Source organism: Pygocentrus nattereri, chromosome 17, assembly GCF_015220715.1.
Source record: "Pygocentrus nattereri isolate fPygNat1 chromosome 17, fPygNat1.pri, whole genome shotgun sequence".
NCBI classification, from domain to species: Eukaryota; Metazoa; Chordata; class Actinopteri; order Characiformes; family Serrasalmidae; genus Pygocentrus; species Pygocentrus nattereri.
The window spans coordinates 22,055,992-22,080,453 of record NC_051227.1 but is presented as its reverse complement, the minus strand read 5'-3'; the positions used below and the strand labels follow the sequence as shown (position 1 = coordinate 22,080,453).

General features: G+C 39.5%; 1 protein-coding gene across 4 annotated transcripts in view; it reads right to left on the bottom strand.

Annotated features, from left to right (window-relative positions):
* The window catches only part of stard13b (StAR-related lipid transfer (START) domain containing 13b), a 133,005-nt gene that overhangs the window by 54,517 nt on the left and 54,026 nt on the right, over positions 1-24,462 (bottom strand). The window contains exon 1 of one of the 4 annotated variants that reach the window (XM_017708621.2): positions 1,840-2,202. The exons of the other annotated variants lie outside the window; for them this stretch is intronic. Coding sequence (XP_017564110.1) covers positions 1,840-1,963 — 124 coding nt within the window. The 5' untranslated portion in view covers positions 1,964-2,202. Of the gene's footprint in view, positions 1-1,839; positions 2,203-24,462 lie in introns of those variants that run through there. 4 annotated transcript variants of the gene reach the window in all.

Sequence of the window (24,462 nt, the reverse complement as noted above, 5' to 3'; positions counted from 1 at the left end):
TCAGAAAGTGTGCACAGTGGGAAAGGCAGCAGATGCATGTTCAAGCCTTGTCCAGGAAAGCACCACACTGCATTGGCTGACATCTAGTGGTCAGTGGGAAAGTAGTCTGTCTTGGTGCGGTAATGTCTTCCATTCACTTCCTCAAGCTGTTCTAACAGTGCAAGGCAGTAAGAAAGATCATTAACACAGTTATATTACAGCAAAAGCTTTAAACGCCTCTAACGTTTCAAGCACTGCTAATATGAATGACCGGAATTATTACAAGAAAGTTCACTCAAATTTCCGAGCCAGCTTCCAAACTCTGAGCTAAGCAGGTGCTGGACCACAGAAACGATCACCCAAAATAAAAACAGCACACTGCTCTGCGTCCATCAATATTTACTCTGAACGTTTTGATCCATCTGGGATCTGGGTTAAGCAAATCTGAATCAAAGGTCGTCTGGGCATGTAGGAAAAAGGCTCTGCTGTACTATGTTTCCAATTACCTCTCCTGTAAATAAGAAGGGAATGGCGAAATTGTCTCCTGACCGGCAGATTTTACAAGCCAGCAGAATGATCCGTCTAAAGCTCTCACCAAATCAACCAAAGCTCCACCCGAACAGAGATGAAAAGTTGTAGTAAAAGTATTATCGGCTATTAAATGGTACTTGATACACAGACACACTAATCTCTTATTATATCAGTGGTCTTAAAGTTTATACTGCTCAATTGTTTAGAATGACTTGCCATATTGACATTTTTATACTATTTTATACATAAAACTAACTTATACTATGTGGATTTAAATAACAAGAAGTTCCCAAATGCTAAATAATATAGAGAGATTTTGATCTATTATCTATCTTATTTTCCATTTCAAGTTGTGAGCCTTGAGCCTGGATCTCCACTTTTAGAAAATGATGGCTGATATTGGTTTTATTACAGCTTCATTTTCAATGTTATTCAGCTTTCTCGGTCATTTTAAATCATGGACAGCTCAGTTCATCCTTCAGAACAATTTATTTCGAGCGACACGTTATTTGAAACCTATGAAGTTGGTCAGGACGATCACATTACAGTCAGTGTCTATGTTTGTCTGCAATCAGATTGGTTTAGTGTTATCAGAAACACTCATACCCAACTTTTTAACAATGTAACGTTGACTTTTTCCATGCAGATGAATTACGAATAGCAACAGTTGGGCTCTCACACACAATAATGCAAATCGAGCCTAACACGCTTTGCATTATATATAGCACTGAGCGTCATTAAGCAGACCACCCCAGTCCCTGCAGGTACCAGCTGCATATAACACATCAGCAACACCTACAAGTGATAAGATCCTATAAAGTGATTTGGACAAGAATCATAGCCAGTTCACTTCATCCTGAGGGCAGAGGTGGGCAACCACTAGTTACTGTTCAATTCCATTAAAGACCCCTTTCCTGCACTTTTCTGGCTACTTTGTTTAAAATGCTTGTGAGGAAAGAAAACTACTGCTGTCGTGGTTCCATTTTAGACCTTAACATTTGGCTCATAATGACCTATTTTTGGGGTTTAATTTAGCCAGTCAATTTTTGTTGACAGCACTTGGACTGCTTTGCTGTTGCTAACCCCTCTCACATTTGAGCTTTAGGACTATCTTCTCCAACGAAAAAGAGAATAGAGCCTAATGGCTCCTGTTCTGACAGATGCTGGATGCACTAAGAGGCTCCACTGCGCCGTAAGTCCCTCAGTACTTTTTCACGTCAGGTTAGCTTCTGCTCGCCACTCTCGCTTCTCCTTGCGTCATTAAGTTTGGTCTCTTTTACCTGAGCGCTGTTTCAGGCAGTTGTAAGTGAGGCTCAGTCCTGCACTGACCTGCTAGCCGTCTCTCTCGGCTGGTTCTCCACAGGAAGCTCCAGGCTCTGCTGGTGGAGTCCCGGAGCTGCTCGCTGAAGGAGCGCCTGAGCTTCAGGCTCAGAGACTTTCTCTTGGCCGTCATGGTAAATCCGGGGTCATGCTGAGTCCCGTTAGTCCCGCTGAGTCGCCGCTCTCCTCATGGCTCTGAACCGGCCTGCAGGCGCACAGCAGCGCGCTGTGTCCGGTCGAAAAGCGGCTCCATAGCGGTTAAAGCGTCCGCGATAGTCCTCTGTGCTCTCCGGGAAGAGTTTTCCCTCTCTTTCACACCGCGAGCGCAGCAGTTTAGCGGAGATCAGCCCTCCAGATCAGCCACTCTGAGCGACAGACAGTTCCACCTCAGAGTAGGGAAGGCGCGCTGCACGCTCGCGCTCTCTCTCTCTCTCTCTCTCTCTCTCTCTCTCTCTCTCTCTAGCTCTCTCTCTCTCTCTCTCTCTCTCTCTCTCTCTCTCTCTCTCTCTCTCTCTCTCTCTCTCTCTCAGCTACGTGCTGTTAGTGTACTGGCGCTCTGTGTACAGCCTGACAGAAAGGTGACATTCACTGCCACACTAAACATATTTGTTTCTATAGTCTTTTAACTGTTAACAACACTGCAACTATTAATAATACAACGATAACAAAAATCTGTCTATCTATACAAATACTACTGATACCTAAAATCTAACTTAAATGTATTTGTTTGTCTCTATACATATAGTCTTTATCTGTTAACAGCACTACTGCTATTAATACTAAAACAATAACATGCAATAATACTAATAATAAGTGTACTAATACTACTGCTACTACTACTACTACTACTACTAATAATAATAATAATGATAATAATAATAATAATGAGTAGTTGTTGTTGGTGCTGCTTCACACTAAATTGCCCCTAGATGTGTGTGTGTGTGTGTGTGTGTGTGTGTGTGTGTGTGTGTGTGTGTGTGTGTGTGTGTTTCTACTCTGTGATAAACTGCCGATCTGTTATTTTTTTATTATTCCACCCAATAAATGTTGGGATAGGCTCTAGCACCCCCCGTGACCCTGGAGGGTAAGTAGCATAGAAGATGAATGAATGAATGGTGGTGATGGTGCTGATGTACCATTATTTTCAGTATCTGTCTGTCTGTCTGTCTGTCTGTCCATCTATCTACAAAAGTACTACTGACCCCTAGACCCACAGAATCTTCGTGTCCTGTGTAATAAAGACCCTCGGGTGCAGTTTGTGCGGACTGGATAAAAATGGACAGAAATGAGGTTCAGTTTCTTCAGGAAATAAGCCTCATTCCTACTTACAGCTTAAAAAACCTGGATTTTTCTCTCTGTGATCACACATTATTTCACATGCCAAGGAGAAAAACACTGGGCTGTGCAAGTGAAGCACTGGGCCAAGCATACAACCAAGATGGACAGTTCTCTTAATGAACAAACCTGTGGAGCTCCCACTCGTCTTCTCAGCAGGGTCTTAGCTTGCATTAGATTGCTTTATGCTATGAGCTTACTGACAGTAATTTGAAGAGCCAAAGGTTGGGCAGAAATGGCTGGGGTAACAGGAGTGGGTGAGAGTGGAAAGAGAAGACCAACGGCGATATTAATCACGCCAGTATGAAGGATTGTGCCACATACCCTGAACGACTTCCACAGAAAAGCACCAGAATGTGCCTCACAATGCCCTCCGTAATGATTGAGAGAAATTAATGGCACCTTTTGTTTCTCTCTGGTTTTGAAATCAGTGAAGGCAGGTGTGTTGGACCTGCCAATCATCAGGCCTGAGCATGAGCGAGGGAGAGTATGCAACCTTCAACACAGAAAGCAGCGCGGGGTCTGTGCTTTATTCTGTGATAGAGTCATCTGATGGAAAAACCTCCTGGGAGAACATGGACGGCATCTGCCGCGCCTCCGCTTATGTGTCAAAGGTTAAAGGTTGGGGCCAAACATTTCCCCTCATGTGGGATTTGCCATGGAATGCTTGACTTGGAGACAGTGCTGGCTGGACACTGAAGAACAGGAAGGGTCAATTAGATTACTGTGGGCTCTACAGATTATGATACTGCATTGAACTGATTGGCTGATCAATAAATGAGTTCAGTGAATCCAGATTTACAGTGAAAGAGACACTGCCAGCAAACCATGAGCTTTAATCATGTCGGCAACAGTAAGTACATCTTAAAACATACCAAGGATTGAATCAATTGAAACATACCAAAGATTGAACCAAGGATTGATTCTTATGAAGTTTTCAAAGTAATATTTGATTTTGACTGTTACTTTTTAGTTAAAGAGCCTATATCATGGAAATTGTCTTTTCACTTTTTTGACATAAAAGAGTTTGATGTAGTGTGTAAACAGCATTTCAAAACATCCCCAGTCTATACAGTCCTTATACGGTACCTAAGCTGCTAATTTTGAATTAAATGTTTTTGTGATGTCATAAAAAACAGCATATTTACATATATCTGTGATCAGTGGCATATCTGCAATTTCTCTGCGGGATCAATTAAGTTCTACCTACCTACCTACCTACTGTCTGTCTGTCTGTCTGTCTGTCTGTCTGTCTGTCTGTCTGTCTGTCTATCTATCTATCTATCTAGATAGATAGATATTCTAGAAAAAGTCACAAACACAGCCAGTTTAATTCTAAGGGATAAAGAGAGGTGGAAAATTGGTCATGTAAAAATGAATTATGACTCATTTTGGAACATAAAGCAACACAAAAGTTCAAAACAAAAAACATGTAACATGTAGATTATGGGCCTGTTCATGAAGGTTTTGCTAACATAAAACAGCTGTTTAGAAATATTTTGAGTATATATTGCAACAATCAAGCAACATGCAAATTATGTATCCCAAAGTGTCTTTTCTGCTATAAAGAATATATTTAGCTTAAACGTGCAAAATATTTTGGTAGCTTTTCTGTTAGAATTGCAGTTTCTGCAAAAAAATCACTAATGCTAACTAGCATCGCATGTATTTATTAGCGTTATTATCATCTGTCACACTTTGTTCAGTGATTCTCAAATGCTTGTATGCTGTCTTCGTCTAATGCATGCTGGGTATTGTAGTGAGAGAACACTGGACGAAAACACAAAAATGATCAGGGCTGCTCTACAGAATATTACATAATGCAACAAATGACATTAATGCTAGTTTTACACCAAAACGCAGTTTTAATCCCTTAAATGGCCAGGGCCCAAAGTTTTATTACACACTGCAATAACCTAAGAAATGCTCAGCTAGGTTGCATTGAAGTCCCCATAGTCACTGAAAAATAAGCTTTAGTATGTAATAAGCCTGGGATTTTAAGAGGTTAAAAAGTAGGTGTCTCCAAATTTTTGATTGTATTCAAATTTTTTGTATTCTTTTTTTTCCAAAACTCAGTATCTGTAATCCACACAATGGAATGTTCAACAATATAAATCCCCCAGATGTCTATTTTCAGCTCTACTTGCTCAGTGTGCAGACAGACTGCAGGACACTCTATAGTGCAAGCTCAGGTCCTGTCCACTCAGACAACCTGTCTCGTTCTATCAGTCTTCCACAGACGTGCTGTGAGTGCTCACATCACTGCCCTGTCAGAGGCAAGCAGACCCATTAGAGTGGCCTTAAAACCTGAACATTTCAATTAGACCAGTGGCTCCCAAATCTGTTCCTGGAACACTCCTTTTCTTATAATTTGCACTAGCCAGGTCAAACACACCTATCTGCTAACTGACCAATCTATGCTAATCAGCACCCACAAACACATCACAATGTTGGACAAGCCTTAGAGCAGCTTTATGTTGGCCAAAACCCCATTCAACCTAATGAGAAACTGTATAGAGTTTAGATGTGCTATTCATTTCATATTATATCTGTTCTGTGTGTTTAATCGTATTCATGTCAAACGGGAGTTTGATAGTGAAGCATGTTAAACTGTTAACTCAATATTATTTAGGACTATAAAAAATTAGTGTAGCAGTTCAAAATGAAAAAATGCATGTTTTGACAAATCTCTCTGTGCTATACAATGTCATTAGCTTGAACAGTCAGGTCAATGGGCATCATTCACCAATATCTGTTTACATTTTTTTTATTTGTTCTTCCTAAATTTGTTTTTTTTTTCTAAGAAAATGTCTTCGTCAGATTCATAAGATGTTCTTAAACCTCAGAACTGTCTGTGCCTTTGTGCTCTTGAGTGTGAAGATTCTGTTCTTGCCTAAGAACAAATCCCAAATAAGAAAACATTGATGAATGTCAGAGTCCTCATAAAAACTAAAAAAATTTGAACCGTTCTGAAAAATGATTGGTGAATGAGGGACAATGTTCTGTACAAATTATTTCACCTTATATTAGTCTCAAGCAAAGTGCTAATTACGCAGGACAGGGCTGCTCAAGGACTACGGACAGCCAAAGATGCTCCACCCACAAAGGTAGGCACCATCTGAAATTTGGTAAAGCTTGACAGAAATATCAGGATTATGTCAGTTGCATTGCAATTGGCTATCTGCACATCCATGTGTATCTACTTCCAGGCATTGCTTATCATACTTCCATTGAAACGAGCTGCCCGCTCTGCGTGCCACGACTAGTCTTTTGGATCAAGACGTAGTTGTTGGATTGAAAAACATGCATAAAGTTTACAGAATCATACCTTTGTGTGTTTTCTTTGAAGCCTTTAGAAGCTAGTAAGCAAGATATACTCTCATGAATACTACTTTGATTCCTGTGGGTGTATTTTTTGCCATAGCCCTGTTTTGAAAATCATCTGACTCTACAAAAACAATGTCAGACAATGTTGGCCCTTTCCTGTCAAAGTAGGCGATCCTTTACCACAATAAAATACACAATGCACCAAAGTCTCTTGGTGTTTGTCCACCAGGCAGTACAGTACAGCATGGTACGGATACAAATCCGAACCCTGAAATATCCATACCCTGATCGAGTACCTGCATTCGTTTCCCATCACATGACAGAAGCGTGAAAGTAGGCAGAAAGAGTTTTCTTTAGCTTGCATGGTCACATGATTTCTCACGCAAATCTAGAATTAACAGTAAAAACAAACAACAGTGGAGGAGCTTCAAGTGCTGACTTATCTTTTACTTGCTATTTGAATTTATGCAAGGCAGCAATTCTGTCAAGTTTTTTTTTTTTTATAGGGTCATCCAACTCCAGTGACCCAACATGTGCGTTTGGCTAATCACTTTCTAGTTCTACCCACACATTCTTGCTTGGCACACTTTTTTTTGTTTTTTACGGCATTTTGGCTGACGCTCTTATCCAGAGCGACTTACAATTTAATCATTTTACACAGGTAGCCCAAGGCAGAGTCTTGCCCAAGGACTCTTATTGGTATAGTGTAGGGTGTTTGATCAGGTGGGAATTGAACCCCAGTCTACAGTGTGTTAACCACTGTAGTGGTGTTAACCACTACACTATACCAACCACACTTGGTTCCTCAGCGAGAGGTAACCAAATTCTGTACAGGTGTTCAGGTGCAGTACAGTTTACTCGGTAATAGAAACAACCACAGAATGTGTGATCACAGATTTATAACTGTACTGCACTGCCTGGTGGAAAAACTGACCATCTGATGAAAGTCTGGCTTGCAAGATTAAGCTAGGAATAACATTGAGAACACCTGTTTTAGACAAGTTGTGAGCTACAAACATTCACAAACAAACTAATGACTCCATAGTAAACAATGGAAATTCCTGAATTTGACTCTACAGCTCTAATCTCACAGAGGACCTTTGATGATGCTCATGTAGAATATCATCACAACAACAGTTTTGTTTTTTTAGGTGTGTTTCTTACAACACAAGCTTTCCCTCATGTTTTGGGAACATTTTATGATGAATGGACCAACAAAAAGAGTGTAACACTACTTGGAATTACATTTTATTAGATTAACATACATTAAAGTTTTGACTTTTTTATATATTGTTGCACTGACAATATATCAAACAAGTAAATTCATCAGAAAGACGGTGGGCTGGAGTTCATCCTTTCACAAGCACATATCGCTGCTGTCAGAACAAAACCTCGTATCTCCATTTTTATCGTTTTTCAGTTTTTGACATATTTGAAAGTACCTGTTGTTCTTTACTTTGTGTGTAAATTTCATGACAAATGGACTAAAAGAAATGGCTCAAAATGACTTGGAAATAAGTCTGGTTCCATTGACTTACATTAAAAGTAAAGTGTGTTTTTCCTTCTCCTGTAAAGTTACCATTTTAAGCATACAAGGTTTTGTTCCAACAACAGCGATATATTTGAGCATTCAGCAAGCAGACATGATGCAACTGGTCTGATCTACCAAAGCTAGATTTTCAGTTCTCCCTAGGTCTGTTCTTAAACCATAAAACCATATCTGTTATGTCCCAAATCAAAAACAGCAGAGGAAGCTGACAAGATTTTCCAGCATTACCAGGGCAACTGGTCAAAAGTCAGTGGGACATTCATCTCCAAGCCATGAGGTTCTATAACCCACAACACATAGGCTATAGACCAGTGTTATCAGGGAGAAGATTATTATGGCTAGACTCTGACTCTGGCCTCTAGAACAGACGCAGAGGAAGCAATGGTTGATCTAAGGACAGGAAGTAGCCATCAGCATGTGAATGGTTCCCCACACTGACCCGCTGGGGTTGCTTGTTTTGGCAAGTCGTAATCAAGCACTTATCTTTTCTCCAAACAGTGAAAAGCTCTTTGAACTGAATATTGCTGCTGTCTCTTTCACTGCAATTACAGGCACAAACAAGCTTTTCTAGCACTTCATTATAGTTGTCAGAGTTTATAAAGTGATAAGTGAGGTCACAAAGTGCGTTGTTGCTTGACTGCTAAGCACAATTCACTTGTGGTAACTTTCTGAGTCAGATCACCATGTTCAAACACCATGACAAAATCCTTTATAAGGAACTGAAAAGAATCCAAAGAGGACAAGAATAGACCTTCTCCGCAACCATTAAGGCTGTAGTAGTCAGAAGACACCTCGGGTACAATTTAAATGTATTATGCAGTTTGGTACACTTTCATTTTCAGAGAGCGCATGAGCTACAATGCAAGGGCTGTATCCAGCATTGAAAGGCCTATATCACAGAAAGCTGTATATGTCTCAGTGGTGGACGAAGTGCGAAATCATGTACTTGAGTTAAAGTAGAGATACCCAAGGTAAAATATTACTCCAGTAAAAGTAGAAGTTCCTCCCTTTAGACCTCAATTTGAGTAAAAGTACAAAGGTATTTGCCTTCAAATGTACTTTAGTATCAAAAGTAAAAGTACTAAAATATTAATTATGGCTCTGATGTCCTGTTATCATTTTTATAACAAGACTCGCTTCATAAACTCATTTTAGGTGAAAATCCTCCAGCGTCTCTCTTGATAAACCAGTCTTTTAATAGAACGTTATTTATTAGTGACGCTGACATCTATTAAAATGATAATAAGCACAAAGCCCTGAAGGCAAACAGTTTCCTTTAGGTAGAAGGTAGAACTGAGTGGCTCTGAAATCACTTTTACAAACAAGCAAAGTTTCAATTTAAGTTCCATCATTTACGTTGAAAAGACACTCCCAAAATGTTACGCTGCTGCGCTGACGCTGAACATGGGGTCGGTATGACCAACAGGTCAAAACAAGCTCAAAACAAAGTGAAAGCTGTGCCACTGATTGGTGTTCTTTCTTTGTGCTTCTTTTGTTTTGACATGTTATTTTTTATACACACAGAAACCAAAAGGAATGACAGATTTCTCAAAATGAAGTGGAGTAAAAAGTCAGATATTTGACCTTCAAATGTAGTGGAGTGAAAGTAAAAAGTCAGCCAAAATGGAAATACTTCAGTAAAAAACAGATACACGAAAAAACTACTTAAATACATAACAAATTACATTTACTTAGTTACTGTCCACCACTAATATATCTTGCTTATTTTAAACTGAAATCCTTGTTGTAGCATGAAAAATATTGATGAAGTATCAAAACATGCCATTCTCTCCTCAATCCATAGAGCTCACAGTTGGAAACTATGTTGCAAAAACAGCCTGACATGAATTCACTGGTCTTATAATTTCAGGGAAACTGATGTATTTACATACATTCGCCTACTCAGCCTACAACCGTCTAGATCCGCCCACTCAAGCTGAGGGCTACCAGTCACAATACAGAAGAGATCTCATTTACATATATCAATCTTAAAGAGATGAAGCTAAAGTTATAAAGAGAGGTTAGACGGGAGACTGGAAAATAGTCATGTAAAAATGAATTACGGATGTTTGGTATTGACTTTTCACTGCCTCTAAAATGTTTTCTGATTACATCACTGTGGACCAGCAGGTGGGGAAAATATTAACCAATAATATCATGTTTCACCCCTCCCTCCCACATCCCCCAGCTATAATTGAGAAAATACACTCAGCCAGCTCAGAGACCCTCCCTGATAACATGTTTCTCTCTGAAATACATCACAATCAACTCAAGTGCTAAATAGCGAAGCAAAGCACTGTAAAACTGTGTCAGTGAAAATCTGTCTTTGTTACCACATGCAAGTGGGTTTGGGTTGCAATTTCAGTAGTATTGGTCAGGCCTGTTCAGGTCAGGCCTAAAAGAAGCTAGTATGTGTCAGGTTCAGGCTTTAATTTCATGCCTGTGCAGACCACTGACCAGATTTGATAATATAGCAGCGACAGCATGTGTGCTGCCACGTGGTCCTTCAACACCATGCCATATTCAAACTGTATAAACACTGCACATCCTTTCTATTTCCACACTCTCTACAACAATGTCACGATGTCATGACACCCCAAGAATTCACTCAATTTGTCAGATACAATTTCTTGTATGATGAATATTTCGCTTTGAGTAAAATGTTTGTGAATGTTTCATTTTGCTTACAATTGAGAATTTAACTTTAAAGCATAGTTACGGCCCAAAACCTGACATTTTGTCATGCGCTTTCTGGCTTGGATAGTAGTAACCAAGTAAGAAACCAAGTTTATTTCATTTATAAATGACATTTAAAACCTTAATTTACAAAAAAAGACTATAGACCTCTAATCCTTATACTTTAACCCTCTCACCATTAGATAGTACACCTCTAATCCTCTAAACATTTCTTAAATAAAAGTGCCAAATGGAATTTAAAAGGGTTCTTTGGAGGGATGCCACAGAAGAACTACTTCCATAAATAACTTTTTAATGGATGGTTCCTTAAAAAAGCACTCAATATTAATACACACAGACTGTTCTGATTCTCCAACATTGCACTGTATGCTTCAGTTTTGTTTGCTACTGGCTGGTGTGCAAAATCTGCTCAATACATACTGTAACAGAAGATAAAAACCCTGCCTGATCACTTTTACTCCACTGCTCCAGAGTGACCAATGAGCTGTGATGGGAAAAAGCCCAGATGTTGAAGGCTTGATTTCTCTGGCTTCTGACTGGCCATCTCCTACTTGGGCAGGAGGTCCCAGGACAGGCCCCATGAATCCTCCAGGGAGATTACGCTCCCATCTTAATGGATTCAAGGCGTGGAACCTTCCCCCCGTCTCGCGCAGGCCCATCTGAGGCATGCGCTATAAATTTCCTGAGTGAATATTCCCAAGCCATGTCTCCAGCTTTCCGGAAAAGCCACACATATGGTATGTATCTGGCTTTAGATTAGGGGATTGAACGGGAGGGAGAAATATGTCTTAAAGCTATAGTTTTCTACTGTGGATACTGAGCAAGGCTTCAGTTGGGTTAATAGCTGTTGATGTGGTTGTATCTAAATAAAATTGACGGTAGGCCTGCAAAAATAAGCATATTTTTATCATTACCACAGTATGACTTTCCACAATAGACACATCATTAAGGGGTGAAGTAAGAAAATACATCAAGTTATGTATGTGCAGCATGAGAGTGACATAATTAGATTGGTTGGAATATAGTGTTAGGGGTTGTGTGCTTTCATGAAGGCGGGGTTTGAACCCCATTTGCAAAGTGAGTGATTTATCCACTCTGCTACAGAGCCAATGACAAAGCATGTTCACATGCACAGCTCAAAAGGTACACTATCTTGAACTACTCACCTGTTAAAATACTTTTAAAATTGTCACTCCCAGTGGTGTGCACAAAATGTGTTAAGCAGAAAAGGCTGTCACAACAAATGTGCCATAAGGAGGTTTTTAAGGAATCAAATATAATTATTCATTTTTGTAGGCCTAGAAAGAAAACAATATATGTATACACAAAGTGTATATATGAATGCTGTCAGTTTTTTGCCTTACAAATGTGCTGCCAATTCCAATGTAAGTAGCTATTAGTATGTCATTTTTTCATTTCACACTTTCCACAATAATGAAAGGGGCTTGTGGAAAGTTGTTTTTTGTAAAGGAGGGGTTAGTTAGGTTTACTTTTAATTGCACAGAAGAGTAAATGTATAAACAACTCAGGCACAATATTTTAACCATAATGCATCATTTCACATATTCAACAGCTTTGTCAAAATGTCTATATCATGCAGTCATACTAGACAGGTTGAAAACAACACAACATAAAATATGGCGTATATCCTACATCTGATATGCCTTGTGATCTTCGAAAAGCACGTGAACAACAAATAATGTTGTAAATGTGTGTGTTTTGACAAAAAAGCTACAGTCTCTCATTAGGTTCAATAAGATTTTTGTCAGTGTTTTGTAAAGCATGTACAACCTAGTAACAGCAGCTATGAAAGAATGCATTTAGGGGTAGAACAATAGATGATTTGAGTGAAAGTGTTAATGACTGAGTGAGAGACTAGATAGATCAGGCATGTCAAAATGGGGACCTTCCAGGCCAAAGTGCTTCACAGATTAGTATGTACCCTCATAACGCTGAGTTCAGTTAATGAAGGCCTTGCAAATCAGCTGATGAGCTGAATCAAGTGAGTTTAATGAGGCTGCGTGCTGAAATGTGCGGCATTTTTGTCCGTGAGGACTAGAGCCTGACACATGTGAGATAGATGACTGAATGAATGAGTCAATGAATAAATGAATGAATTAACAATGTAGCATGTGAATGAAAGGAAACCATAATGAAACGGCAGCATGATGATACGATTATGAGCAACACTGGCGAGTCACTTGTGGTTTGCCCTTGAAATGTGCATGATCCAACTCCACGGAGAGCTCATGTAAACTAGTACACCAAAACAGCACGGCGGTTTCTGAGGAGATGCCGGGGGGAGGGATGTGAACGCCATTGTTTCACTGTATGACAAAGCATGTAATGCTGTCAAGTTAGAATCTATTAAGACTTAGCCAACCACAGAAATCCATGGGAAAACATTTACAGTCTCCACACAGCACCTGGCTTCTATTAGTGGAGAGGGGATTATATCACACACACACACATGCAAACACATCAAACTAACCCTCCTCCACAATTCACACGCTCAGATATGCTGCGACTTGATAAAGGTGAACACTAACAGTATGATAGTGAAAATAAACCAAACGACATGACCACTGGTGTGCGTTTCATGTAAGATATCACCTCCCAAAATCAGCAAGCGTGCCTCAAGTCATAAATCATTCTTTTGGATGAGAACAGTGAATATAAGTCAGCCACAACATTCAACATTCATTCAGTAACCAGTGTTCACAGAGCCAGTGAGCTACAAGAAGCAGAAAAGCAGGGCAGATCCTCAATCTGGTCAAGGAGCTTAAAGCAACAGTTCCCCTTACCCCAAAAGGTAGAGACAGGTTTGGCGTGTGAAGTTAACTTCACATCTCTTAGTTTTGGTCTTGAGCAATCAGACTATTGTACCTGATAAGTTTCCATAGAAGCTTATACCAATATTATCAGTGTGTATGACTAATTCACAAATATTTGCCTGTTGCCACTTTTCCTCTTGTTTTAAGGACCCATATCATGTATTTGGGGTCTACTTACAGCAATCTTCTGGTTTTATGTATCATTCATTTTTACATGACCATTTTCTAATCTCTCGTAATACATTAGAATTAAACAGGCTGCTTTTGTCACTTCATCTTTAAGACAGATATATGTAAATTAGCTGTTCTGATTTCCTGCCCTCATTCAAAAAGCACAGTGACACACACTCTACAACTTTGATATTAATGAGGGGGCTTACTTACTGTAGGCTAAATTGGTGGGGCTAAACTTCTGAAGACTTAATAGGTGTAAAGGTGTAAATGAGGTGGTTCACATACAAAACTAAGCTGCAGAAATGATGCATTTTGAATGCATTGTTATAACAAAAACAGCTGGTTTGAAAAGAGAAATTGGAAAATGGTCAAGTAAAATGAGTTTTGCCTGTTTGTGGCACATACTCCTTTCAAACTTTATAAGCAAAAAAAAATACAAGGAAAATGTGGGATGTGGGCCCTTTAAGTGCTCATAAATTGGCTTTCTTATGAGGTTTCTGACACTGTATGTCATGGTATTATGTACACACGCAGACAAAAGTATGTTGCAAAGATAACATAAAAACTGTAGCATCTTGAAGCCTGAATTACGCCTGTACTGTTGTCCATTTTAATAGACATGTGTACAGATTCAGGCATGTAGTTTGCACAATGCCAATTAGTAGTTTTAAGCTTCCATTACTTGTTAGCTACATTAGCCTCATAGCTCCAGCACATAACTGAAGACACAAATTTTAGATGTGAAACATGTCTTGATTGACTATATCTGGGGTAAGAGGTAAACCGTAAATTTGACTGTTCCTTTAATCTTCCACAGAACATGGATGCAAGCCTGTAAGGCACCGTCTGAGCAGCAGGTCCCTACTGACAGTGATAAAGCAGCACTGGCCACAGTGAAGTCAATCAAAGAAACTAATCCAATTCCTCTTCCTCATTCTGTTGTTCTGTGGCCGTGCTGAGGTTGGAACAAACTGCGACCATATCTTTCGTCTCTGATACACAGTGTTTAGCTCCACAGAGCTGAGCTGGTGTGAACTCCTGTTCCAAACAGTGGAGAACAGACAAGCTGTGTGTGCCTGTCACTTCTACTTTCAACTCAACAAAGCTTACAAGTTCATTCACTTAAACAAATGGTTTCTAAGTGAAGGACATCTCATAAAAATGGAACAGAAGAATATAAGTGTGTTCATGCTGAGACATGAATGCCTGAAAAGTAGAGTTGTGATGCTCTGGCCTCACAATGATTAGATTCAATTGCGATTCTTTAGATTTGATTCAATTTGAGTGAGTTATTTTGTAAAGCATTTATTTGAGGTTCCAGTAAAAACAGCAATTCAGTACACGTTCTTCGGTTTTTAGTATCAAAGTAGTATCAAAGAACATATATTCAATGGAAAATTACACAGAAGCCTCAACAACTAATGAATGCCTTCATTACAGCTTCTGTTCCTTTTTTCAAAGAAATCTGCAGGGATATTTTTCCACATTTCCAAAGCTCAGTCTTAGAAGTTGGTTGCATTTTCTGATTCTCATAATCCAAGTAAAATCAAACATGTTCAGTGATGTTGAGGTCTGGACTCTGGGTTGGTCAGGCCATTGTTCGGAGAGCACCAGTAGCTTCTCAGTTTGATTTGTCTCCTTTTTTCAGTGAGGGCTTCTTAACAGCTACACATCCTTTCAGACCCATAGCATTGAGCTGTGGCAGGATGAACGGAAATATCTGTGGATTTTTTCAGATCTGAATCAAAAAAGGAGCTTGATTTTTTCCCCTCTCTCTCAAAGATGAAAGCTGTAAGCATTGTTTATCTGACAGGGCCAGTTTTGGTGGTCTACCAGCTCTTGAAAACAAAACACCACCATTTTTTCCCCCTACATGAAGCTATGATGGCACAACATGAACAACTGTCTGTCTGACCCAAACCAAGACTGTCACACATTCATCTGCAAAGGTGAAATGTGGTTGCCGCAACAGGTGCTTCTCACAGTCTTTTGAGGATCACCCACCTAGAGTGCGCTCAGTTCACTGTAGTGTCACCTTCCTCCCAAATTAGCTAGAGCGAAAAGAAAACACCTTCTCTGCCAAGTTCCCTGACCAGCCAACCTGAGCCTCTCTCCTTCCTGCCAGTCCTCATTCTTGCTCTCCTTTCTCTGCTAGGCACCAGCAGGCCGCCTGCGCACATTAATTGGGCCGTATTATCATAAAACAAAACAGAACGTGATCCAGCTGAGATGTACCCTCCCGAAGCCAGAAAGGCCAAAAGGAGCGGGGCAGGAAGTCTGGCCCTTTTCCCTCTCTTCCAGCGCCTCTTTTATTGCCACGCCAAATTGTTTAATCAGCGCTTAACCACAAGAAAGACGTGGCACTCTGCTGCCCTGGGACACAGCACTCCTTTATGCCAGGGCTAATGCAAAGCCTCAGGAGAAGCCCAGGTGGCTTCAGAATGCAGTTTAAAGTCTCCAGCTGCAAGACTGAATGGTGCCCCTACCGCTGTGTACAGTCAACAACATGAAAAATGTACCATTCTCAGAATGCCGAAAGCATGGGCTCAGCATTCTTGTGTCGATTTGTTGTTAGGGTGTAGTCATACATCCAATAATGTCCCCTGGGTTGCATTTTAGATTCGTCTGTTAGTGGAACACAAAAACATCAGGTTTGGTAAACATGTTTTTTAAGAACTGTAAAAATAGCACAAATATCATATCTAATACCATCTTATATTACAGAGCAGTGTAGGACTGTCCTTACAGTTGCTCATTAAAAAGTGCTGGTACCACTTTAGAATAAGACTACCCTTATAAAGCATTTATAAATGGTTTAGAATTTGCTTATCTACGATTATTAATAAGGCCATAAACACCTAATAAAGCATTGATAAACAGCAATAACACACACATAAAATGGGCAACAGTGATCTGTTATTTGCCTAATAGTCAAACAGTATTTATTTATATACACACTTGAAAATGATGGTTCTTCAAGGGTTCTTTAGTAAAGAAAATGGTTTTATATAGAACTATGAACACTCAAAGTATTCTTTGCATGAAGCATTTTTTCCATCGTGAAAGGGTTTTTCAGATTACTGGAGATTGTGCTATGGATGGTTCTGTATAGAACTTTTTTGAAAAGAGTTCTACATCGCACTAAAAAGGCTTCTTCTATTGTTACAATGCCAGGCTTGTTACAATAGGAGAACCCTTTTAAGTGTTCTATATATAAAAGAAAGGTTCTGTGAGTGTTCATGTTTCCTAAGTAGCATCATTTTCTCTACTGAAGAACCCTTAAAGAACCATCATTTTAAGTGTGTAGTTAAACCGCAATTTTTGCTGGTTGCAAATTTTGTCAGCTTCATCAGATGTAACGTTTCGCATTTTCCCCCTTTAATAATGTGTTATAACTGTTTACTGAACCATAAAAAATCATTAATTTCATACCATATATAAACAGCTTATAAAGGGTAGTCTTATTCTAAAGTGGTACCAAAGTGCCATGATGGAACATTATTAGAAATTAATCAGTTTATCAATCTAAAGGCTATAGTTCATATCCCTGTCCCACAGCCATTACAGGAAAAGTTCAGCAAAAAGACAAAAATTGCACATTTTTCCCACACATAGAGGAGTGTGCCAAACAGTTATACGCAGTAAAGCTGAATTTGGCCACACTTTCCTCCCTGTTTTTGGATAACAGCACATCACACCCTCTCAGAAACCACATAAGCAAGTCAATTTGGCATATGCTGCTTGGACAATGCTAAAAGGTGGGGTATAAGCTTTCATCACTATTCAGCTACATTAGCCTCATAGCGCCAGTAAAATAATAATGAAGCAGACTTCAGACACCAAACATGCCTATCAACTATAACAGGAGTATTGTGAAATCTGATATTTTACCAAACTATTCCTTTAAAGTCCACAAAAAATCAAAATAGCCCCTTTTCACCTTGTTAATTCATGTCTCTGGTCAAACTAAACATAGTTTATCATATGAATTAGCCAATTTTTACAGGAACCATAAAACTGTTTTGGAAGCAAACTGGATTTGAAAGATGAGCAAAGAAACACATCTTAAAATGTATTTTATTGTGCTTAAACACAATTCTTTTATTGTGGCAGTTTTAAGCAATTTCTTTTAGATGAAGAACACTGCTGTCCAATTTATCTGTGATTTGTTCTCAGCAGGGGCACTCATCTTTAACCCCTTATTGCTCACTAGCAGCTCAACAAAGACTCAAATTTCATATGCAGGGAAAACATTTCATTTGATTACATTAATTAAAACATTCCCCAGCTGAAATGGCCACTAGGGGACCTGCAGAAGAGGACTATGGGACCGAATTCTTGTTTTTATGTAATGTCCCAACAAACTATAATGACTTTTACCCACCTCTTAGATGGCTTCTGAGTTTTGATCTACTTCACAACGAACCAGTGGGAGGGAAAAATAATATAAACCAAAGACACTATGTTTTACTTTAACCTCCCACAACCCCCACTTTTTATCGAGAGAATGCTCAGCTAGCTTGGAGACCCTCCCTGATACCTGAGACCCTCCCTGTTTCCCTCTCAAGTACTTCAAGGCATGGCAGAAAAAATGTGTTATGGTTGCCACCTCACCCTGACTGTAATAAGCAGCAGCTGGTTGGAGATGTTAGCGCTGTTTCATCTATATTTAGAGACACATATATAATGTTTATACTGATGCTATAATGAAAGAGGGGATGAATCGCTGGCATGTTCGTGTGTTCGCATTGTCTACATTTCTCCAAAACATCATCTCTAGCTACTCTGCCTTGTCAAATTGAAGGTTTCCTCTGGAGTGAAAGAAAACATGCCTGACTCACATACAGAGAAACAAACACAGGAAATGACGATCATGTATGTGGATGAGTCACATAAACATGCACGTACACACACACACTGCACAGTGAAATGTTAGCAGTCCTCTCTGGCTCATATGTTAAGAGATGAATCCTGGAGATTGTGTCAGTCCTTCTTTTTAAGAGTCTTGCTTTCAGTTCAGTCTTAGAAGTTGGTTCATTTTCTAATTTTCACAGTCCAACTAATCCCAGTTACAATTTATATATATCACTGCTATCGGCACAAAACGTTGTATCTCCATTTTTCAGTTTCTGACATAATTTGAAAATATATGTTGCCCTTTACACTGTGTGGAAATTTTGTGGTGAATGGACCAACATAAATGGCCCTAAATTGACTTACATTAAAAAAGTAAAGTATATTTTTACCTTCTCCTGTAAAGTTAACATTTTGGAGATATGAGGTTTTGTTCTGACAGCAGCGATATATATACAATTGACATTGAAAATGTACAACTGTACATTTTTCAGACCAAAATCAACACACACACACACACACACACACGCTCACACATACACACTGCATTTAGCAGCAGTCTTGCGGTCAGCTTGCTCACTGACAGGCCTGCCTGCACTTCCTTCACTTCCACTTAACTTACAGAACACAAAGACAGACTCCAGAAAAAACTCCAGTCTGATTGTCCTGGGGCACTAATACCTCCTGAGATTTGCAGAGCGTTGCTTGTAATTGGGAGGGACTGGAAAAGTGACAAGCCATTTACAATACAGCCTGATTCAAATTATTGCCCACTCAAGCCCATTCAGCCACTTCTCCTCAAGGGGAAATCACACAAGCATGAGTTAAGCAAGTTATGGAGATTTGTAAATGCAGTCTGAGATTCCTTTCAGCCAGCATGCTCAGCCCACGGCTCTGCACACTGCGAGTGACCCAAGGTTTTCTCCCTCAACAGGCATCTAGAGCAGGGGTGCCCACATTCTTTGATTAGATACAAAATGCAATGTTTGTGGTGGGCTGAGGGCTAAAAAAACAAAACAATGCAAAAATAATGAAGGCAGATAGGTTTTAAATTAGGTTTTTAAAACTGCATTTTAGTTTGAATCCAAACTGCTTTAAAAATACAGTAATAAACTGAGAAAATAATGAAGTGAATGCTCATGTCTAAAAATATTGATGGGTGAAGAGAGCAGAGTTGGGTTGAAGAATGTGTTGCATCCAAAATGGGCTATGCTTTTTTCTCAAGCTTGACAAAGCAGAACCCTTTTGGGTCCTATATAGAACCATCTTTAAAAAAAAGTTCTATATAGAACAATATTTAACACATTCTCCATCACTCTGAAGAACCATTTCACAGTGCAAAGAACAATTTAAGCATGAAATGGTTCTATGTACAATTGTGCTAATTGTACATTGTACATTGTGCTAAACAGAACCATTCCCTTCACTAAAGAACCCTTGAGGAACCATCTTTTTAAAGTATATATATGCATATATACCGACCAGGCATAACATTATGACCACCTCTTTGTTTCTACACTCATTGTCCATTTTATCAGCTCCACTTACTCTATAGTACCTGTACAATAGTACCTGCTCTGGGAGGGTACATGGGGGTCCTGACCACTGAAGAACAGGGTAAAAGGAGGCCAACAAAGTATCAGAGAAACAGATGGACTACAGTCTGTAATTGTAGAACTACAAAGTGGACCTATATAGTAAGTGGAGCTGACAAAATGGACAATGAGCATTGAAAGAAGAGGTGGTCCTAATGTTATGCCTGATCGGTGTACATAAGTGCATATGTCAAAAATGTTGCTTTTTTAATTAAACTTGAAAATAAACATTTTTTGGCAATTTTAAACAATCAGTCTTATTTTTATTTTATGTTTTGCCTTTCCCATTGAAGCTCGTGTTCAGACGACTCTCAGGAGGACTGATCTACTCATCAGAGGCTTTTGCACAAACTTGTGGAGTCTGTGTCTGCTCAAGTGCACACTGCCATTAAAGCAGAAGAAGATATCAAAACAGAAATTCTGAGATTCATGTTAAAATTTCAAAGACTCCGTTTTTGCTCAAGTTGCTATGCTGATAATATAGTTTTCATTTTCAAATAACAAAGGAATGCAAAACAGGAGCATTTTCACTAGTGTTCTCATACTGTTGCACCCCACTGTATAAATACATGATTCTATATATAGACTATATAATCACATATGAATGTTTCTTTTGTGCAGCATTTAAAATCAGGAAACTTACAGCAATTCACACACAAAACATTCAGCTGGTATTCCCTAATTACTCCAGCTGTAAGGCAGAATCAGAATGCATTTTGAGGAATTGTAGAATATCAAAGGTGTGGTGGCAGCAGGGGAGGCCCACTTCAACCCACAGGAAGCCACAAGTCATTTTCCATCTTTCCACATGTGGAATTTTTCATGCAGTGGTGATGCCAGCAGCTCTCTGTATAGCCCGGCTCTGCCTCGCCTCGTGACCGCCTGCCTATAAATTTAACACATGATGTCACTGATCTGGGCAATGTTGTGCGAGTGGGAGCCTGAAAATGATCGCATAATAGCATGGAGGTTAACTCAGCTGTACAGAGAAACACAGCACACTGTTTAGCTCAGTTTGGTGCCCAAACATTGCCCAAGTAAAAAATATTTTTATTCAGTCGTATACAGACGTTTTCTAGTTACGTGTTTTGTTGATTTTCTAAGTGAAAAATACTACTGAAAATACTTAAATACTTAAACTTTAATCAATTTTAAGTACCGTTTATTTGCTGAATTTAACATTTGCGGTGGGGGGGGTGTAAAAAATAAAATGTGATCTGTGCAAAAATGATGCCACTTTTTATATTTTAGGTTTTATTTTTTGATATGTTAAACTCAGCAAATAAGCTGAAACTGTGCAAAAGTGTGTTCTCTGTAGAGAACTATAATTTGAGGTATTCAAACTTTTCCAGATGGCTATATATATTGTCACTGACATAACAAATCTAAGACTGGACAATGTGATATTTTTTATTCATTGTCATGAATGAATAGGAGGCAGTCGTGGGCTGGAGGTTAGGGAACCAGCCCTGTGATCGGAAGGTCGCCATTTCAATCCCCTTGGCTGACAGTTCATGACTGAAGTGCCCTTGAGCAAGGCAACTAACCCCTAACTGCTACTCGGGCGCCATGGATAGGGCTGCCCACCACCCCGGGCAAGTGTGCTCACTGCCCCCTAGTGTGTGTGTTCACTAGTGTGTGCATGCAGGTGGGTGTTTCACTGCACGGATGAGTTAAATGCAGAGGCCTAATTCCACAGTTGACTAATGGTTCTAAATTCTAAATCACAGTATGTCACAATATGATGTTCTGAGCACATTGTGGATATTGTCAGTACTGCTAGAACACAGAAAAGCTGCACGATTTATTACAGAGACAGCATAATTAGTCCTGTTGAATTCTACTTAGTACAGTGCAGTATGTGAAATGTTAAATACTTATCATTTGAGCTCAGTTTTTAATAGTACTATTTAAATGTAGCCCTACATTTGCCTCTTCCACCTCAGAAAAGATAAATATTGTAACAGAGTGTATTTTGTGAAAATATCTTAAGTATTTTAATGTTATATTTTTGTTGTTTCACCCACCCCTAACAAAAACCCATATTTCTGAAATGGTAACTTTTTAGGAGAAAATCATTTTGAACCATTTTTATTTGTCCTTTTGTCATTAAACATTTACACAAAGGACAGCTGGCAACTTAAATACAACATAAGTACAACAATATGTTTGTAGCTTCATTGTTGCCATACTGTCTAAACTTCGGTCCCATGAATATGAATTGAATATTGAAACTTTGTCCAAAAAAGAAACGGAATAACCTCCTTTACATTTTGAAATGTGGTGGACAGCAAACTATTTCCAGAACACTATGCCACTCTGATGTAACACTTTCCTGTTTGGGCAACCACTAGTGTCCTAGTCCTGTGATTTGACTGAAACTAAATTGGGAATTCATGGCAAAACCAGCAGACATACTGCCTAGTGTACAACTGGAGACATGGAATAATAACCCAGCAGTGCCAGTATCTGGTGTCTACAACCAGAGTAGCCAGAGATGGTTAAGCTGTCATTTATTTCTGGTCTTTATATAGTTCAGATTTTTTGAAAGTGACAGTAGAGGCCTTGATCATGTACTTTTCAAAGGAAATTATCCATTTTATTTTACTGGCTCCTGATAGTCTACAGCACAGTCCTCTCTGAGATCCCAGAGGGAAAACAATCTACAGTCCTCCTGAAACATTTTGAACAGCGTGGCTCAAATGACATGTTTTGTTGATTTTCTAAGTGAAATTGAGTTAACACATCCTGTACAGGGAGCAAACTTTGCCATACGACTGTATACAAAGTATATTTATAATTTTTTGGGGGGGATCACTTTATTTGGGGCAGTCGTGGGCTAGAGGTTAGGTAGCCAGCCTTGCAACCGGAAGGACACAAGTTCAATCCCCTGAGCGGACAGTATGTGTCACGCGTCTGGCTAACTACCATTCAGATTCCATTTCCCAGGAGTCTCTGCAAGATCATGTGACTTTGGACACATACTCATGCACCTATCAGTGTCCACGGTTAGATTGTGGAGGTGAAATTTCCCCGTTATTGGACTAATAAGGGTCGCTTAATCTTAATTAATTTGGATAGTACACTACAACCCCCGATAGATTATCTACAGATGTTTAAATTACTAACAAATTAGCTGGGTTAGGATTTGGGCCACAGTTAGGTTTAGGACGAGAGTGAGGGTTAGGATTAGATTTGGATTAGCCCCTTAAATAATCAGGATCCACATGCAAATACAATTTAGACACCCCTGGTCAAATGACACATCCTCTACAGACAACACACTTCTGCACATTTTAATGAACATTATTGGGGGGAAAAAACACAAAATATGGTCTGTGCAAACAGCTGAGACAGCCATGTCAAGCAGTCAGGCCTGCTGATCAGCTGCAGCTGTCTGGGGTGGCCCTGCTGGCCACTGGGAGCTAACCACCCCGGATGGGAAAAAGAAGGACAATGCGGCTTTGGGAGAGCAGCTGGCCAATGCTGGGAGGCTACAGAGCAGAGGGTCCAAAGAGTGGCCTAAAACCACTCTATAATTTATTAGCAGTCAAGGAAGCTTACATAACAGTCACTGGAGCTTCGCAGGGAACTGGAAATGGCAGATTTAGAGTTCTGTACAGTATGTACAGCACTGAAACTGACTCAAAGAGTCGTTCTGCGAGAGACAAATGCTGGCAAGAAGTAGAGCATAAGTGGAGGGGTTACTGAAAGGGGAACTGCTGAGGAACGTGCAGTCAAGGCTGTGTTACTGGTGATTCATGTTTGCTTTAAGTGCTCCCTTGAGCATTATCTGTTCAATAAAGAGTGCATTAGCAAAATGAGCCCAAACCACTAGGTTCAATATTATAGATTGAGGTGAAATTGCTCAAATTATTCGACGTGTTGATGAAATTACTCAAGGTGATTCAACTAAGCAGGGCCAAACCAAAACAGAGGTGCAACAGTGATGAAAATACAAACATGACATAATTCATTCAGATAAAGTGATCTGTAGTAGCACCACTGGTCATATTATTCATGCTGCACAATAAATGTGAGAAAGTGTACCTCTTTTTTCTAAGAAACATTCATCTTGAGGTTTCTAAGATAAAGTTCAAGTTTAAGCAAAGAGCCACTTCAGATAAATACACAGCATGAAAGCAATGAAACCTCATCTCGAAAAATAAAAATAAAAAACTGGCGTACGGAAATACGAGCGGCGCTAAGCTTCCTTAAAAGATGAAACGAAACCCCTCGGGCAATAAAAATGGTCCTTTAATGTGGT